The sequence below is a fragment of the Vipera berus genome (assembly GCF_964194415.1).
Source record: "Vipera berus genome assembly, chromosome: 2".
NCBI classification, from domain to species: Eukaryota; Metazoa; Chordata; class Lepidosauria; order Squamata; family Viperidae; genus Vipera; species Vipera berus.
In genome coordinates, this window is record NC_138203.1 from 20,541,782 (window position 1) to 20,562,240 (window position 20,459).

At 38.6% G+C, this 20,459-nt stretch overlaps 1 protein-coding gene across 1 annotated transcript in view; it reads right to left on the bottom strand.

Annotated features, from left to right (window-relative positions):
- Positions 1-20,173, bottom strand: part of FYB1 (FYN binding protein 1) — a 62,610-nt gene extending 42,437 nt beyond the window's left edge. The window contains exons 1-2 of the mRNA XM_081316385.1: positions 20,141-20,173; positions 2,070-3,189 (exon numbers count right to left, since the gene is read on the bottom strand). Of these exons, the coding sequence (XP_081172511.1) occupies positions 2,070-3,189; positions 20,141-20,143 (1,123 nt within the window). The 5' untranslated portion in view covers positions 20,144-20,173. The remainder of the gene's footprint in view (positions 1-2,069; positions 3,190-20,140) is intronic.
- Positions 20,174-20,459: the final 286 nt, after the last annotated feature.

Below are 20,459 nucleotides of genomic sequence, written 5' to 3' on the forward strand. Positions count from 1 at the left end.
TCACTTAACTGTGTTACTAACAACTGCAGTGATTCACTTAACAACTGTGGCAAGAAAGGTCATAAAATGAGTCAAAACTCAATAGCATCAAAAATGTTGGGCTCAATTGTGGTTGTAAGTCAAGGACTACCTGTATTGTCAATCAATGTGATCCAATTAAAAAGAATTTTAGCAAGCAGAAATGTTGAAAATACAGGAGGAACAGGAAAACAGGAAAGTAAAATGCTACCCAAATGGAATATAAAGTATTCATAAGACTTTTCATAGCATGAGGATCAAATTAAATGTGAGCATAAAATATGCTGTCACATTTTTATAATTATAAGCTTACAAATAGCAACAAAGGAACAAGCCTCATTGCTCATACTATTTTCTTGCAGAGTGTCATCTTGGAATGGTGTTTGAGCAAACTTTGTGTGGAGGCGAGGGTTAAGATTTCTTCCTCCTACTAAAGGCAGGTAGTAACAGTAGCAGCTCTTGCTATTTTCATAATTCTGTAAGACTGGAATGTAATAAAGGCATATTTTTCATGCTATTTGGTTTAACTCTTGGTGAACTTCCAATTCTAAAAATTTCATAGCAAAACTGTAATAAAAACCATAGCATAAACTAAAAGAAATAAAGAACCAAGAACCAAGAAGGGAAAGATGAAGTTTGAATAAATATTTAAGGAATAGGCAATTTTTGCTAACTGAACTGGAGACCTTGCAATATTAAAAGTGTGAAATCTACACCATAATTGCATATTTTGTAGTGATATAGTGTATATCATTGTATACAGTTGTGCATATAGTTACGTGCTTTTTAGCATATAAACAAAAAGAGTTATCCACAGGGAGGGGACAAAACTAAGATGGTACCACAGGTGGGACTATGCAGCAAAAAGTACGGTAAACTCTTCTGACACCCACCACTCCAAATCCTTTTTCTTCCCTGGATAGTCCTGTCAGTAACTCTGAACTGTTTTGATATCAAAAAAACAAGTGTGATGTAACATTTAAGATGTAGAACTGGGACTGGGAAAACAAAATAGTCTTTACCCAGCCATTGTTCACTGGTTAACCTTGAACCTGACACTCTCTCACCCAGTGTGAATGTGAAGATAAAATAAGGTGATTCTCCAACATGTGTTAACTTAAAACTTGCAAAGGAAAGTGAAATGAACATATAATTTCTATCTGTCAGTCAAATGAATAGCCTCTGGAGACCATGCATTCCTTAAGTCTAAAATCCCAAATTAGGGGGGAAAAACAGATCCAGAAAGATATCTCTCTCTGAAGTGCTAAAAAACTCTTATCCGATAGCTGTAACTCTTCTTACAACCCATTTCTATGTTTATTTTGTTGTTGTTCGGTCACTAAATTCTGTCCGACTCTTCACAACATCATGGACCATAGGCTATGGTTTTTCCCCCACACTCCTAAAATAGGGACAGGAGAATGATACGGCATCTTATCTTGGTATAAATTTATCCCTTTTGTACAGATGGAGTTTCTATCTGTGTTTGAGTTTAGCAATTACTCAATACATATGGAATATTACTGTTGAAGCAGGAAATTAATTTTCAGTACAACAATGTTATGACATCCACAAAGCATGGGGTGGGGGAGAGAAGGAAATGCTTAGCAATGTTGTGGTCACGTTGTTGCTGCTCCAGGTTACCTTCATTAGATCACTTTGCTATGAAACAGAGCTCAAAAAGCAAGAAAATGAGCAGGGGGATTTTCATTGAGAGGAAAGATAAATGAAGGAGGGACTTGAGAGAAGACAATGGTTATTGAGGAACATTAAGTATTGTTAATCTTCTTGGACCTTCTCAAAGCCCCGTCACACTTCTGGAACTTTGTCCACATTTCAGTATAAGTTGAAACAGAGTTCCAGCAGCATCTAATAGCAAATAATAACCATCCCAACCATGTTCCTTCACATATTTAAGGCTGCAAACCCTGAAAATATACAATTCACATTTAAATAGAATACCCATAGAACCAGCTATATAGATGTTCTCTAAGCATAGAAAAGCTTTTGCCAAGCATAAAATCAACCATAAATCCAGACACATTACTCACCTTCCCCATGACTTTTCCTAAATTTATGCAGGTCAACTGTTGGTGGCCTATTAGGCTTCTGTGGGGCTGGTCCCAATGTCATTGCAGAAGGTAGTGTTTTTCGTCTGGGCAAATTTTTGTCTTTGTCTTCTTTTCCAGTATTATTGACCCAAGGTCCTGTCATAACTGTTCGAGATGAATTGACCAGTTTAGCAGCAATGGTACCAGAAGTAGATCCAGAATCTTCTTGCTTGTTCTGTTGAAAAATATTCCTGATGGGTTTTGGTTTTGCCTCTTCATTCTGCTGCCCAACAGTTTTAGGGGGGATTTGAGGCAAATTGTTCTGGTTGCTGACAGGTTTCAAAGGTGGGAAAGGGCTAATGGGATTGGTTTCATTTCTGTTCTTGTCCTGGGGGTCTTTCAAGGGTCCGATGGAACCACCTTTTGACTTGGGACCAATGGAACTTGGTGACCCCTGATTGAAACAAGCACTTTTGTTGGAAACGTCTTCACCTTGGATGAAACTTTGACCTGGTTTTTGCTTAAGAGGTGGTTTTGGAAAAGGAGGCCTGGAGTTGTTTTCCTGGGCAGCAGTGTTGAATTTTTCTTTAACTCCAGCAACCGTGGGAAAAACAGGCTTTGCTTCACTTCCTTGGGGTTCAGGTTTGAACAATCTCTGATCTAAAGGTTTTGGTTCACTTTTCTGAGGAGGAGAGCCAGGTAGCCTCTTCTCAGGAATCTTTGGGAACACTGGCTTGGTTTCCTCTCTTAATCCTTCGGAAATCTTGGGAACCAAAGGCTTTGGATAGGTATTTTTTTCATTAGCTTCTCGGCTAACAGCCTCAGCTAGCATCTTCACCTTGCTGGCCACAGGACTGCTTTGCAGAGGTGGTGCTTTTAAATCCTTGCCTGATGCATCATGAAGAGGTTTTGTGCTCGGAGGCAATTTAAGCGATGAAGGCTTGTACAAGCTGTTGGGTATGGAAGATAGACCAGCATTTTCAAGCTGGGCAAACTTCTCAAAGGCTGCTTTTTTAGCCAAAGGAGGGTGACCCCCAGTTCTGACCGGATGGCAATGAACATCCTCAGCTGCGTTGTTATTAAACTTCGCCATAATGGACTTCACATTTGCCTTGCCATCCTGCAAAGTAGAAAGAAAGCAGAATCAGGGCGGTTCTTTTGCAGTAGTGTTCACAAAGGCTGTAGCTAATTTGAAGGCTTTCCTGGTTTGAGGCTTCTGATCTCCGCTCAGAGTTAACTCAGTGTTTAACTTCCTGTATGGCTAACAACGTTCAACTTTTGCTACAGTCTTGTGGTGATAGAGTATTTCAAGACGTTGATTGCAGACAAGTGCCGTTTTGCTGACGAGATCTTTCCTTGCCTTGCCTATCATAATCTCTCTCCCTTCCTGTTATATTTGCGGAACATGCTATTGATGGTTATGTTCTGTAACATTTGCACCACTGTTTAAGCTGAAGCCAAGACATTATGTGTGTGTGTGTGTGTGTGTGTGTGTATAATATTTTTCCAAGACCTGCTCTGTTTAATAATAAAATAATAAACTAAATCTCAGTTCTACTTTGACAAAAAATGAATACAAAACAAAACAAAACAAGCTCCAAAATTGCAGGTATAACAGCCTTCCAAAGAGGAAGCAGAAGAAAAGCATCCTCAGTTGTTCCCTTAATCTGAAAGAAATACTATACAAAATTGTAAATTGTTTTAATGTTGCCCCAGCTGTCTTTTGTTTTATGGAAGGGCCCTTTCAACAGTGGAATTTCTAATGGTAGGAATAAAATATATTAGCTTGACCTAAACATGTCACAATTAGCTCAAAGAGACATATCGTATGATGGCTGACATTAAATATCCATATGCATATTTTGTAGCTTTTTCTCCTGGAAACATTTTGCCTAACAGTATACAGGTAGTCCTTGACTTACAATAGTTCATTTAGTGACCGTTCAAAGTTAGAATGGCACTGAAAACAGTGACTTATGACCATTTTTCACAGTTACAACTTTGTAGCATCTCCATGAACATGTGATCAAAATTCAGATGCTTGGCAACTGATTCATACTTAGGACTGTTGTTGTGCTCCAAGGTCATGTGATCATCTTTTGCAACATTTTGACAAGCAAAGCCAATGCGGAAGCCAGATTCACTTAAAAACCGGGTTACTAACTTATCAGCTGGAGTGATTCACTTAACAGCTGTGGCAAAAAAGATCGTAAAATGGGGCAAAACTCTCTTAACAAATGCCTTACTTAACAACAGAAATTTGGGCCCGGTTGTGGTCATAAGTCAAGGACTACCTGTACAGAAAGTATAATTTACAACAAATGTAGCATAACTAAAAGCCCCCAAAAGAGAAAGCAGTTCTGCACTCATTGCTGCTTGTCATTGGAGATACGTGGATTGGATTTTGAGCTATCGGTATTTGATGCCTGGGAAGACTTTGAAGTCTTTTGTCTTTCCTCATTTGTCTTATGACTGAGAGTGTCCATGTTTCTTTACATCAAGAATTGAGAGACAGTTTGGTGTAGTGTCTAAGGCATCAAGCTAGAAATCAGGAGAATCTAGGCCAGGGGTAGGCAACCCTGGCTCTTTTATGACTCATGGACTTCAACTCCCAGAATTCCTGAGCCAGCATGGCTCAGCATGGAAACCTCTCCTTTCCCCTCAGTGTGGCTGTCTCAGGAATTCTGGGAGTTGAAGTCCACAAGTCATAAAAGAGCCAGGGTTGCCTGCCCCTGATGTAGGCATAAAGTCAACTAGGTGACATGAGGCCAGATACTTTCTCTCAGCCTAAGAAGCAATGGCAAACCATTTCTGAAATGCCAAAAAAAATGCAGGGATCTGTGCAGTTAGTCTCCACGAATAAGACACCATTGAACAACAGGAAAAAATGGGGGTGATAGGAAGTAAAGGAGAGGTGACATATCATCACCTTTCAAAATTTACAGAATTTCTACATAAAAAGAAACATAGTGAAGGTAGAACTCAGTGTTCTGCCCTTACATTATATACTTTTACATGCTTTGGATACTGTATTTGCTTCCTGGATCACTTAAAATTTTCAGCAACGTGTCATGCTGGAAGTGGTTTGTTTACAAAGTAGAATTTATGAAATCTCTAGCATAATATAAAGGAGTCTTGAGGATTTGGCTAGATATATTGGAATATTTACAAAATTAATAATACTGCCCAATTCATAACAACTCTACAGTGCTACAGATTCCTAATCTCTGCTCTAAGTCCTAAACCCCATGAGTGACTGAAAAATAATGTGCCGTATACCTTTAAAAGCCCACTTGAAAAGTCCATACGTCGGAAACTTGACAGCAGGTAGTTCTCAAAAGACTTTCTACTTCCTTTACTACTTGTCTCCTCCCCATCACGCCACATTTTTTTTTTGCTGATGTAGTTGAGTTAGGTTTGAAATATCTTGCACATTTACTCCCCATTTCAGTAAGCAGTTTGTGGTATACTAAAAACCTCTAGAGCTGAACTGCTTCAGAAGATGAGTTATAATTAAAAGTCTTCCTCAGTACTCCTCTTCAGGAGCTATCTGTAAATATGAGCTCTGATTGTAGGGACATTCCAAGCTGAACAAAGAGCTGTGGGTATAAGATATGGGAGAGGAGATCTGGGTTTTTCCCCTTTTGAAGAAGTGTAATCTAAAATGATAATGGGGATAAGACTTTCAGTCGCAGTCCTCCCATGGTAAGGATTGTATCTAAGATTAGACTGCACACCACTCTGTTGGGGTTTTTCTGGAAAGCCAACTGTTGTGGCTTTTTCAGGAGGTCCTGGAAGCAGATATGTTGGATTCCCATTTGCGAATTGATTTTGTGTTTTGCAATTCCTCTTGGCATAGTCTATTGCAATGATACTACTACTTCTACTACTACTACTACAGCAACAGCAACAGCAGCAGCAGCAACAACAACAACAATAATAACTTAAAATGACTTAAAACTGTATGCAAACTTGAATCTTGAATCAATACTCAACGCAGTTCAACTGTTTAGCAGCGACATCAGAATGGACTTTCGACTTGGAAAATGTGCTATATTATCCATGCAACGAGGAAAGGTAGGAGAAATAGAAGGAATAGAACTGAGAAATGGAAGTATTATGAAAGCACTAGCAAAGGATGATGGTTACAAATACCTAGGCATATTGGAAGCAGATGACATCTTGAATGGAAAAGTCAAAGAGTCAACATCAAAGGAATACATCAGAAGAGTCCGCAAAATACTAAAATCAAAGCTGAATGGTGGAAATATAATTAAAGCCATTAATTGGTCAATATTGGAAGAAGGAGGAACTGCCGACTATAGAAGAATGGACTTTAAAGGTTTCTGACCTGGCGGAAATGGCAAAGATCTCGGCTTATTTGAAAGATCATTCGCAAGAACGTTATATTATGGAGTGGAAAAAATGGATTGAATATATCCAGAACAAATATGGGACTAAAAAGTTTCATTTAGCATTTGAATAAGTCTTCCTTTCTTTTTTCTTTCTTTTTTTTTCTTTTTATATGTAATATTAGTATTGCTTGTAGTTATCTTATATGAGCTAGAGAGTGATAGATTTAAGAATTTATTGTTGGGACTTCCGGTGGCTCCGCGGCGACGGAGGGAGCCTTCCCGGGCTGCCCGCGGCTCAGCTGTTGTTTTTTTTCGCCCGAAACAGCGCCGATCAGCTGTTCGGGCGAATCCGAAGCCCCCTCCTCGGGAGAAGAGGAGGGGGCGAGCTCCCAGGTAGGGGTAGAGTTCTCCAGGGCCGCCTGAGCTTATGGCTTGGGCGGCTGAAGGATTGAACTCCCCCGTAGCCTGGGCTGCTCCCAGCTGGCCGTCGCCTCTGCTCCTGATTCTTGGAGCAGAGCCAGCCGTCTGCGACCACCCCTGCCTGAAGGAATGACTATGATTTAAAGGAGCAGGCAGAGCGATACAAGAGGAAATGGTAAAGAGGATTACTATGTTTTACTCTCCAGCTTGATGGACTTTTTTGGATTACAAATCTGAAGTGAAAGTGCGTCATATTTGGTAAAAGATGGCGGCTAAACCACCCCCTAAAACTCTTCGGAGTGCTGGAACTTCTCCCGTGCAACAATCATTATTGCAGGCGCTGCATCCTCCTGATGTATTGACATCAAAGGACTTACAAGATGCTCTTGAAAAACATACCCAGGTAATTTTGGAATCAATTAATATTAGATTTGCACAGATGGAGGAGAAATTGGAGAAATTGGAGGAGAGAATGGAGGAGAGGATGGAACAGAAGCTCAAAGCGATGAGGGTAGACATCTTGACTTCAGTGTGTAAAGTGGCTCGGTGTGTGGAAGAATTGGAGGAAAAACTAGAAGACTTGACTCAAAAGAATGCTATATTAGAAGCAAAAGTATTGGAGAATGAAAATAAAATGGAAAAGGAACTGTGTCTTGCTGAATATTTCCAGATGCAGTTTGCCATTAGAATTAGAGGCTTAAAGGAGAATACTAAGGAAGATCTAAAGCAGCTGGTTTCTGAGGCTTTTGAAATAGTGTTGAAACAGCCAGCATCTGAAATAAAAGGAGGCATGGACAAAGTGTTTCGTGTGAATTCATGGATTGCCAGACAGAGGAAGTTGCCTAGAGATGTGGTGGTATATTTTGCAAAAAGGGAAACTAGAGATGAAGTTATACAAGCTGCTTATGATACTAAAGTTATGATTGCTAATCAAGAAGTTTTGGTCTTAAAAGAAATTCCTCCAAAGATTCTAAGGAGAAGGAAGGATTTTACATTTCTTGTGCAAGAGCTCAAGCAACGAGATATAAGGTTCAGATGGGAGATCCCAGTGGGGTTGATGGTGACGCACGAAGGTAAAAAGTACCGTTTGGTTACTGTGATGCAAGCGCGTGATTTCTACAATAATGTTTTAAATGCAACGCCATTAACACTTTTGGAAGCTGGAAAGGGATCTGGAGAAGGAGTGCATCAAGAGGCCGAAGATGGTCAGATAGAAGACAACGGTGTTGGAGGAGATCAAGATACAACCTCGTTGGATGAATCTATAAAACAGAGGGTGACGCGTGCTGCTGCAAAACGATCTAAGAAGAGAAAGTAGCAGGAATCGCAGAAGTCTTTGGAACTTTTACGATATAGTCAAGTAGTCAAGTAGGGGAGGGGGGAAAAGATTTGGGTGTAGACGCAATATATTTCTATATTTGGTGGTTTTGTGGAAAGGGTGAGCTTTTTTGGATTAAAGTTCAAGTTTTGTTTGCAATTTTTTTTTTTCTTTTTTGTTGTGTTTGGAATAATTATAGATGTGGTACGGGAAGAGGAACGGTCGATTACAGAAGAGTTGACTTTAAAGTTTTTTGATTTGGGATCCTTGGTTAATTTGGAAAATTATTTGTAAGAATGTTATATCATGGAATGGATAAAATGGATGGAGTTTATTTAGGATAAGTATAGGGTTGAGAAGGGTTTTTTTTTTTCTCTTTCCTTTTTTTTTGTTTTTAATATATGTTTAATATTATTAAGGTTTGTTCCATTCTATATAAGCTAGAGAGTGTCCTTTTCTTATTCTAGTTTTTTTTTATATATATATTTAATATTGTTAAGGTTTGTTTTATCCTATATAAGCTAGAGAGTGATGGATTTTAGAATTTATAGTTGTTAGTATATGGTTGCTTAGGTTTGCTTTTTTTTATATATATATACCTTGTATTCAGCTCTGGGAAGTAGGGGGGGGGAGGGGGGGAGGTAGGGGGGGGAGGAGGGAGGGGGGAGGAGGGGAGGTAGGGGGGGAGGAGGGAGGGGGAAGGGGGGTTTTTCAAGGGAAAATTGTATTTTAAAACTTTTCAATAAAAAAAAAAAGAATTTATTGTTGGTAGCATATGGATGTTTGTGATTGTTCTTTGTTTTTATACCTTGTACTTAGCTCTGGGAAGTCGGGGGGGGGGTAGGGGGAAAGGGGGGGGAGGGGTAGGGAGGGATAGGTAGGGGTGGGGGGAGGGGGGATTGTTGAAGATAAAATGTATTCTAAAACTTTTCAATAAAAAAAAAAGAATGAGAGGGTGAAGTTCTTGTGGGAATTCCGAATACAGACAGATCACCATTTGGAACACAAGACGCCAGATATCACAGTTGTAAAGAACCAAAGCGTACAGCTGATTGATATTGCTGTACCAGGAGATGCCAGAGTTGAAGAAAAAGAACTGGAAAAAATTATGAAATACTGCGACCTGGCCATCAAAACTGCGCGATTATGGATGAAACGCGTAACAGTGATACCCATTGTCATCAGGGCACTGGGAACTATGTCCAAAAACTTTACAAAACACATCAAGAAATTGCAACTTCCTGCAATAACTCCAGCAAAGCTACAAAAAACTGTGCTACTTGGAACATCTTACATTTTAAGGAGATACCTGGTTGATACCTAGGATGCTGGCAGCAGCCCGTGTCAACCATTAGTGCCAGTCAATTTGAGTGTTCAGTTGACTGAGTTTCATGTTTTATGAATAAAAGTTTTATAATAATAATGTTGGAACAGACCTTGGAGGTAATCTAGTGCAACCCCCTGCTCAGGCAGAAAACCCTATACCATTTCAGACAAATGGTTGTCCAGTCTCTTCTTAAAAACTTCCAGTATTGGAGTATTCACAACTTCTGGAGGCAGGTTGTTCCACTGATTAATTGTTCAGTCAGGAAAATTCTCCTTAGTTCTAGGCTGCTTCTTTCCTTGGTTAGCTTCTATCCATTCTTGTCCTGCCTTCTGGTCCTTTGGAGAATAGCTTGACTCCCTCTTCACTGTGGCAGCCCCTGAGATATTGGAACACTGCTATCATGTCACTCCTAGTCCTTCTCTTCATTAAACTAGACATACCCAATTCCAGGAACCATTCCTTATATATTTTAGCCTCCAGTCCCCTGATCATCTTTGTTGCTCTTCTCTGTACTGTTTCTAGAGTCTCAACATCTTTTTTACATCTTTTTTGTCACTGCTTTTTTTGTTCCTATGATTTAATGTTGTTAACCTTCCCACCCTTCCATGTGGGCCACTCAGAATTGCAGAATTGCATATATAAGTCCTAATAGCAAATCAACCAACCAAGCAAATAAATCGGATTATTCATCTCAAAGGTTCTCACCGAATACAGATAGTCCTTACCTTATGACCATAACTGAGATCAGAATATCCACTGCTAAGCAATGCAGCTGTTAAATGAGTCATGCCCAATTTTATGACCATTTTTGCCAAGGTTGTAAAGCAAAGCATTGCAGTTGTTAAGTGAATTACATGGTTGTTAGTTTCCCCCATTGACTTTGCCTGTTGGAAACCAGCTGGGAAGGTTGCAAACGGCAATCACATGAGCCAGGATGCTGCAACCATCATAAATATTTCCAAGTGCCTGGATTTTGATCACATGGAAGATGTAAGTGAGAGGACCACTTTTTTAACACCATTGTAACTTCAAATGGTTACAATAGCCTACACCAAGAGGAATCGCAAAATGCAAAATCAGTGAATGGATGTAATTCAAGGGCTCCCTGTATAAGGACATCAAAAGATAGTTTAAGTACTGTGCTCAGTGATAGGGACAAAGTCAGTGGTTCACCATCATCCTCATGGCTTTCACTGATATATAATACCCCATTGCTCTTTGGTTTCCTGGTGTAATTGCAAAATCCATCTGGAGTTACCTTAGAGAAACAACAGTGGCTGACATTTTTTTTAAAAAATTGTGCATATTTATTCCACTGTTACTTTACAGAAAAAAGATCTGCCTGTTGTAATCAGAGTATGGAATGGGAATGGGATGGGGCCAAGGAGGAGAGGGGTTACCTCCTTGGGAAAATTCATTCCAGGAAATCTTGGGCTACTACAACTTACAACCACAATTGACCCCGAGAATTTATGTTGCTAAGTGAGTTTTAGCCCGTTTTATGTTTTTTTTCTTGCCACATTTGTTAAGTGAATCATTGCAACTGTTAAATTAGTAACACGGTTGTTAAGGGAATCTGGTTTCCCCACTGACTTTGTTTGTCAAAAGGTCACAAAAGATGATATGGACACAGCAATATGAATCAGTTGTCAAGCATCCGAATCTAAATCACGTGACCATGGGGATGCTGCAATAGTCACAAGTGTGAAAAATAGTCATGTCACTTTTTTCCAGTGCTGTTGCAACTTTGAATGGTCATTAAACAAACTGTTGTAACTAAGGGTCTACCTGTACTTACAACTAAAGAGAACAAACCACAAGAGAAGACACCTTGCTTGTTTTAATCTTGTAAACTACCCAGAGTCATTTATATGAGATGGGCAGCTATATAAAGCTAATCAAACAAATTAATAAGGCACAAATACTTGGTGCAAATAAATAAAATAACATAACTTAATCAATAAGGCATACAAACTGTGCACATAAATCAAATAAGTGGGGCACACAGAGTTAGCACATACCTTCCAACTAGCCGAGAGTGACTGCTTGGTATAGAGCTGGCTAGCAGTGCCGCAGTTCTTAGGCGTATGTATGCAATGGAGTTATCAGAGAAAAGGGGGGAAGGAGTGGCCTGAATTGATATCTGAAATTGCTGGCTTGGCAATGCTAGAAGTGCAAGACAATTTGGAGACTGGATGGCTGCAAAATCTTTGGCAAGTCTGATAGTCTCTGAGACCAATGAGATATTTAGTTATCAACCTCAGAACTGTATGTGTTTCATTATCAAGAAGAGTTTAAGCACTGACATTGCAAAAGTTTTGTCTTATTGCTCCAGTAGGCTAAAAATGAAATCCGGGAGGGAAATTTCTCCATGTTTTCCACAGAGGATTTATCAACTGACATGAAAAATGAAACATATATATCTTGCCGTCTCTATAGCCTATTGTGGGAGTCCTGATTATCTTCAGGTCAGGTTTTGATACCTGGTGATTGGCATTTACTTCTGGGGTGGGGGCTTTTTTTGGAAAAAAAGGCTCATAACAAACCATGGGTTTAACAGCTGTAGCATTGCTTAACAACCATGGATTCACTTAACAACCATAGTGACTTGCTTAATGACCATTGCAAAAAAATGAAATCAGGTCGGTCACATGATAATTTGCTTTGCAACCATTACGACTTAGTAATAGACAGGCTCCATTACAGCTATAATTGGAGGATTACCTGTGCATTTGGGGGTTAGGCCCATGGCCAAAATATTAGAGTAAAAAGAAAGTATGATATATTAAAGATGAACATTTATGATTTGGACAATTTGGTACCATTACGTCAGCATCAAAATTAAACCAATTGATTTTGTGCCTAAAAATAGCATGGTTGGAAGATTCTGGTTTGAGCAGCTGGGTTTAGCCCAAATGAAAATGTTGTTTTCCCAATCTGAAGCAGCATAAATGAAGTTACATCAAGGGTGGTCCAGAAATGGAAAACGCTCAGCACTTTGCTGGAATTGGCCCTGATAATAAGCCATGAATTTATGATGTCTTTATGTCTTTTCTTTCTATAAGAGTAGAAAATGAAAATATGACCTAATCTTGGAATATTAATACTTAATACCTGGTCTTAACTTCCTCCTTGAAATTGAAATGGGAGATTATGCCAAGGAATGTCTGAAATGCTTTTGTTCAAAGCCTGCTTGGAAGTGAAATAATGAATTTCAAGAGGTAAGCAACTTTCTCACATCAAAATTAGCATGCTCTGCAGCGCACATTAATCGTTGTAGCTTTCGCTGCATTATTAAAGAGATGTTAACAGCTTCCTTGTGAAAATGTAGAATGTTTAATAATTCTAGTTTTAGTTGTTATACAATTGACGGAATTAAAGATTGGAGATTACTCAGAATAAATGAGCAAGGACACATTGGTGTTTGAAATGTTCCTCACCTCTAACCTGACCTGTTTTCTGGGGTTACACATCATGCTGCAGCTGGAAATAAATTTGCTTAACTATACTGGCATAGAGTACATAGTCCAAAGAAGAACTGGCACAATTGATAGGTTAATATAACTCATGGGGCATTTTGCTGTTTTCCTTCCCTTTTGTTCTCTTAGTTTATTTGTGAATAAAGGAATTAAATTATCTTTGGTACCAGGACACAAAACACATAGCTCTTACTCCAATCCTTCTTTCTACGTGAGGAAACAGAGCACATGCCGTTGACTTTTTACATTTCTGTATGCGTGTGGGTTGTGCATGGTCAAAACCTACACATTATGCAAAAGTTATCTTTGGCCCTAGCAGAAAATTCCCCTTTTCTCTGAAGCAGAAATTTCCCTTTGGTCCAGTTAATTTTAAGGGCACAGAGATAAGGAAGACTCTGTTACTGTATTTGTCAGGTATTGGGTAAGAATGGCAAGAAAGGGAACAGAATAAGGAACTAAATGCTTTGCCGTTCTGATGAACCTGGGAATAAATTTTGAGCCCATGTGATTTTTCTGAAAGGAGAAGCAGTAGCTACAGTTCTTCATTTATTTATTTTGCATGCTGAGGACTATTTCCCAGGATGAATTGTTCAGGAAGTTGCATACCATTGCCTTTATTGCAGCGCAAGCTACAAAACAATAAAAATTTCTCGTAATAAAGACAAATGAGAAACTTCCTTTTAGTTCTACTTTCTGTCTACCAACTTGAGTAACAAAGCTCCTTGGGAAGGTGAGCCAAGAAGTGAAATATTAAACAACTGTGTAGTTATTTTAACTCAAACATCAATTAATTTATTGCTTTTACTTTATTACTTTACCGAAAGGAAAATATAAACATTTCCATGTAAAGTACAGTTTCAGACCAGTTATTTCTGTCTAAGTATGATACTTATCTAATTACAATTCAGTTTAATTTTGTTCCCTCTACATGCATACATGATTTGTTCTAAATTCTGGTCTGTATTTTTATTTGTGTTTATTTGTGTTTTATTATTTTAAAAATAACTCACATGTTTATACTGGTACATTTCTTATTAAAAAAACAAAGTGCAGTGAAACTATATGGGTAGCTGGTCATAAAAGTGTCAGGTAAGTCAGTCAGTGGGGAGCTCACTTGTGGAGCAAAAGACATGTATATAAAATAGGGATAGTTCTCACTGAAAAAATTTAATTAGAGCTAGAGTTTCAAATACATTTTTATACAGGAAGCTTTTCTGGGCATCCTGTCTTAAAATACCATTAAAACCTAAAAATTGTCATTGCCAGCAGGAAGCTGTGGTGAAGAGAGAGAGAGAGAGAGAGAGAGAGAGAGAGAGAGAGAGAGAGAGAGAGAGAGAGAGAGAGAGAGAGAGAGAGAGAGAGAGAGAGAGAGAGAGAGACAGAGAGAGAGAGAGAGAGAGACAGAGAGAGAGACAGAGAGAGAGACAGAGAGACAGAGACAGAGAGAGACAGAGACAGAGCAATTGTATTGTCAAAGCAGAATGTGTCCTTTAAAAAGATCCCCTCTATATAGAGGTCCCCAACCTTTTGGGCACCAGGGACCGGTTCCATGGAGAAAGGCTTTTCCACAGACTGGAGTGTGCTTATTTGTGTGGACCGGGTTGCTGTCATGCTGCAGCCTGGCACCAGTCCATGGACCAGGGATTGGGGAACCCCTGCTCTAGATGATCCTACTCTTGAAGATGGTCCAGAAATTGTAGTGTGATGCATAATGTTTATTAAGGAGGACATCTAAATAAGGCAAATTGATTCCTGCCAATACCATCCATGCTGTGTTGAAATACTCGGTGTATAAGTTCCTCTGATCTGATTTGTAGCATCTAAATCACACTTGAGTTTTGCACACTGATTATCTAGGTAGAAATCCCCACACTGTCTGGTTTTAGTAGACAGCTTCAGATATACAGACTTTTGCAAGATAACTGCCCAAACATCTTTTATATAGCTGACAGAGTTGCTATGTTAGATGAGGTCTTCTGATTTTTGAGCTATCACACTATCCACTTCTTATTAAGAGATCAGAGAACAATAATACCATAAAACTTGCTGTCCCTATTTCCAGTCACAGTTCTACTTCCTTGTTGCCTCTCTTCCCTTCTCAGTCACTGCCTATTATCGTATCTGACTTCTCTCCTTCAGAATGTATATACCTTGAAGCTGCCCTTTGACATTGTCACGTACTACTTTAAAAGTGATCATATCAAGGATAATTTAAATCTGTTTCATTCATATTCTGTAGACATGATGAAACCATTGAGAAGATGAGTTAAAAAATATGTACCAGATCATTATTTGTACAATGGTTAGATGTAAAGAGGGAAGGGCTTTAACAACATGTCTTGCAATCAGGTCTGAGCTATCCTGCTGCAGGATTGTGCCTGGTGGGAGAAAAAAATGACTCAGGCACAGGAGAGATTGCCTAGACTTTGTCTCATTTGCTTTGTTTTTTTATTGCCCTCCCATGTTTGTTTAAGCAATCTCTATACTTGGGGGTGGAGTGGGGTGACGGTGGTGAGGGGAAGGAAACAAGTGATCTCTTTAAGCAATATCTCCTGTGCCTCATTCTTTTTCCCTCCACCCTCCCTCTTGGAGAACAGAAAGATAGAGGAGTAAGGGATTGCAAGAAAGTAAACAGATATAGGCATAAGCACTTGGGACTACCAGTGCCAGCTCATTTCCTTTTATGTATATTCCCTATTATGTGCCTGCCTACTCTCTTGTAATCCCTTCTCTAAGTTTTCCACTCTGCAAGAGAGCAAAAAAATAGCTCAGGCAAAAGAAAATGCATGGTGAACGTAAATGAAGATCGTGTGACTGAGGGACACTATGAAGGTTTAAAATGCATTCCTTGGTCACAAAGTTATTTTCAGCATAACTTCAAATGGTCACTAAACAAGGTCTATCTCTATTCTTTCTTATTATTCTTTTGTAAGCCACTGTGAAAATATCATTGAAAGATTATACAAAAAAAATTTCCATCAATAAAATGAATAAAAAGAGAGGGAAGAAAGTTTACAAGAAATTAAAACATGTTTGTGCTTATTTAAACACAGAGTGTATGACACATTTATAGTTATTCCATTTTTTAATCTCAATCTTCTGCTCAAACAAGAATGGATGCTTTTGTCCAAATGTAATTTCAGATAGCTTTTTTATCATCTGGATCATTATCAAATTTAGACAGTATTAAAGATACTGATTCCTTCTTTGGAAACACATGGTAAAGAATCATATAGTTGGGTGTCATTAGCATATTGATGGTACCTCAGTTTTAACCTCTTAATGACCTCTCCCAGCAATTTTATGTAGATGTATATTTTGTCCATGCTGGAGAACTATACAGATCAGCAGCCTTGGCATTGAACTGTACCAATACATTCTCACACATCTGATAGAAAAGACTAGAAGTACAAATCAAAACCCAAATTTCCAGTCCTTCCAGATGGTCCAGGAAGACATCATAGTCAATGGTATCCCAAGTTGCCAAGACCTCCAAGAGAATCAGCAAAGTTGCACTCTCCCCAGTTTCCTCTGCCATGTAACATATTGGATGACTTTAGGCTGATCATTCACTCTTATCCTGGCTGAGCAAGATAAAATTGGGGAAGAAAATGACTGTGCAGAAGATTAGGACTGTGAAATCTTCAGTGGGGTGGACAAATCTGAATCACTCAAAGCAGATCTACAAAGTGAAGCAGTGGGATAATTTGAGTTAACAGAGAAGCCATACCACTTTAGCTGTTTCTCTGATTCTTCAGATATCTTTTTGTTCATGTGTAGGAGTGAAAATGAATCAGACTGGCCCAACCACCATACTTTTCAAGAAAGAGCATTGTTGCTTCTGATGTCATTTTTATATAGTTTTGATGCACCTAGTTTATATGCCACTTTGAATATTTTTATTTGGGATACACACATAGCTAGTCAAACAGCCATTTCTGTGCTCTTTATTCTGTTTTCAGAAATTCAGAATCTTTAAGGGTCAAAATATATTGCATCTTCCTAGTTGTTGCTATTTTAATACTTTGCATAGCTCATTTTTCTTTACAGTTAAAACAACATAACTATTATCTCGCAAACAATATGTGTTCCTTCCAGCTTTTGCATAGACTGTCATTCTTTGGCACATGACAGCCTGAAGAGAAAAAGAAAGTCTGTCTGTAGTTAAGGTGTTTTTCATACAATTCCAGCAAATGGAAATGGGGTAAAATTAGCATACAGCCATAAAAGCTAATAAATAACTCCAGCAAAAATGCATGTCCATGCTCCTTTTCAAGGACTGGAGATTGCTACATATATGGGCATACTTCACAGTTTGAAAACATTACCATGCAATATATCAGCTTTTTTATGAATGCCAAGGCTCTAATTGTTTTTCTATCCAGCTGACCCTGGACTTTACTGGGAAGATGGAAGAGATAAGAATGCATTGGGTTAGACACCCTTGAATCTGCTCCCTCTGTCAAGGCATAAGCTCTATAATCACTGAGTCACTAGTAGGTGCCAACTGGCAATGTCTCAAGAATTCCATTCTTCAGGATGACATCAGTGCAACATAGCTTAAAGGCAAACATATCATACTGTATTTATATAAGAATACTGAGCTGATATCTCCCTTCCACTTTTCTTCAAATATTCTTCCCTTGCCAAAGAGGTTCTTGTTTTTATAACTGGAGAAGGCATAAGGCAAAATAAAAGTGCATTGCCACACTGCCCAGCACACATTGTAACTAAGCTAGAAAACTGGTTTTATAAAAGACAACACATAAGATACCACTAGAAGTAGTACTGACAGCTAAGCTGATCTGCCTATTACATTATACCCCAATACTTTTCTAAGTATTAGAAATACAGGGTCAGCCAAGCAACTTCCCTCCATATTAGTGTAGAGGGTAACTTCTAACCCATTGTCCCAGAAAGAAACCTCTGCCATCCACTGATGCAGCTTTTCAGAAGGAGGAGGAGGAGGAGGAGGAGGTGGAGGAGGAGGAGAAGGGGAGAAGGAGGAGAAGGAGGAGGAGGAGGAGAAGAAGAAGGAGAAGGAGAAGGAGAAGAAGAAGGAGGAGGAGGAGGCTTTGAAATTGGCAAAGGTCCAGGAAGGGATCTGATCTTTAAATTCAGTCCATCCATCCTTAAGTGACCTCTCCTGCCATTTGAAACTTTGGTGGAAAAAAATCAGATCATTGTTTGTTTGTTCATTTCCTTATAATATCATTTTTGGTCATGAGCAAGGTCCTGCATGTACTTGTTGCAATGAAGTTGCACTGTGCTGATTCAGGACTTGACTATGTGGCTTCATCTATTGTACACCACAAGCTATTGGTCAATGCTGATGACAAGAACAGAAAAACCTCTCCTCTCCTCTCCTCTCCTCTCCTCTCTCCTCTCCTCCCTCCCTTTCTCCCTCCCTTTCCAGATACATACACAAATGCATGAAAATGTGTTTTTTTAGTCCATACCCAATGCAAATTCTTCAGAATATACATTCTACTTTGCTTCTTTATTTTGTGTAAATTCTACTAGAGGTTCAAAAACATCTCTAAACTAAGCACAGGAATATAAGACAACATTCCCAAGATCCAAAAAACAGCTGAAAAATTCTGACAATGCAGCTTGGGATTTTTCAAAGGAAGAAAAAATAGAATATGATCCTTGTTAGATACATTCAATAGACTTAAATCAGTTCAGTTGCTCCTAGTTACTCCAGGAGTTGAGGAAGATTTGGTTAAACATCATGAGATGCACTTTCTCCATTCAGGGGCTCTTTGATGCTGGGACTACAGTTCTTTGAATTCCTAACTAACTGATGAGATTGAGATGGACTGAAGATGGCTTGTATAAAGTCTACCTAGCTACAGATAGTCCTTGTTAAGTGTCCACAACTAGGACCGACAAGTCAGTTGTTAAACAAAGAGGTTGCTAAGTAAAACTGTGACTATGCTTATGAACTTACTTCAGCTTTCTTTAGCTTTACAGACCTGCAAAAGTCATAAATGTGAGGATTGGTCATAAAGTTACTTTTTCATCACAGTAATAACTGTAAAACAGTTGCTAAATGACTCTCTCTCTCTCTCTCTCTCTCTCTCTCTCTCTCTCTCTCTCTCTCTCTCTCTCTCTCTCACACACACACACACACATATTTAAAATTTTGATAATTTACATTAAAAAGCAATACATTTTCTTTATTTTTAAAAATGAGCTAAACAGGGCTATAAATTGATTAAAGTTGTAATTTCATGACCACTTATATGGAAATTAGTTTCTCTGAAATCAATGAGGCATACTTCTTAGTAAATGTGTTCAAAATTATACTATCACTTTGATAGGAGGATATTTTTTTCTACTATCATTACTTTCTCCTTTTTTACTTTTCCTCCTGTCCTTAATTCCAGTGCATGTGAGTATAAGAAAGATTATAACACACAACAAAATACCAAAAAGAACATTTATCTTTTGTAAAAGATGAAGTCATATTTTGATCTCAATTAATGCAGCGAGACCAAATTAAACATTTTGTTCACAAATTCCTAATATCTGACAGACATCCTGATGAGAACGATACATAGAGATTGATATGCAGATATAATTTTAATATATTTCAGTGGTCTTTGCCTCTTATAGCTGTTTCTAACTACCAATTTCACAAAGCCCGTAACTGAATTCATCATCTCTGACAGTTTTGCTACTTTAAAAAATGCTGTTGCATTTAAACTCACTTTTCTTCCAAGTACATCAAGCAACTTGAATGATTGTTTGCCATTTTATCTTATCAGCAGTGCTCTAAAATAGATTAGACTGAAGAATCTAACTATATGGCAGCCAGGAATTTTAATTTGGACACCTGTAATATCAATCCAAACACTGACCTTTCCACCATTTTGTTCTAAGTTCTGGTGTGCTGCTGCCATCACTTAAGCTGAATACAACCTAGTTATTGCCTTACTTTTAGCACACACACAGAGAAGTTCTCCACAACTTGCTTCAAAGTTCAAAAGCTGTGAGATTAAGAAACAGTTCCGAGTATGTAGGTTGAACTGAAGGAATTTAGGAGCCAGCTACTTGTGAACAATTTGCCAGTCAGTCAAACTCTTCCTGTTCTTTTGTGTTACTTTCTCTCATTTTTTTTTTAATCTGCTATGGTGAAATTAATAAAGATAAGATCTTTCACTTACCATTGTTGAGAAAACTGTACTTGCTTGCCTGCTCGACCGTGCTGTTTTATAAGAGGAACATTTTCTCTGTCCTTTGCCTGGAACTTCCTATTCTGAGCGTTCAGTGGTTGTATCCAGCATCTGAAGGAAAAACTAATCCGTACAATCCATGCTTTGCATATTGTGATCTGGCATCTCACACAATGTGTAGCAAGAGCTTGAAAATACACCGTGCAGTTTGAAAGAAAGGGACTGATGAAAGTAGAGGTTAGTGGCTATAACATCTCCAGAAATAAGAAGTACCTTGTTACTACACACAAACCATTGTCTTTTCTCATTA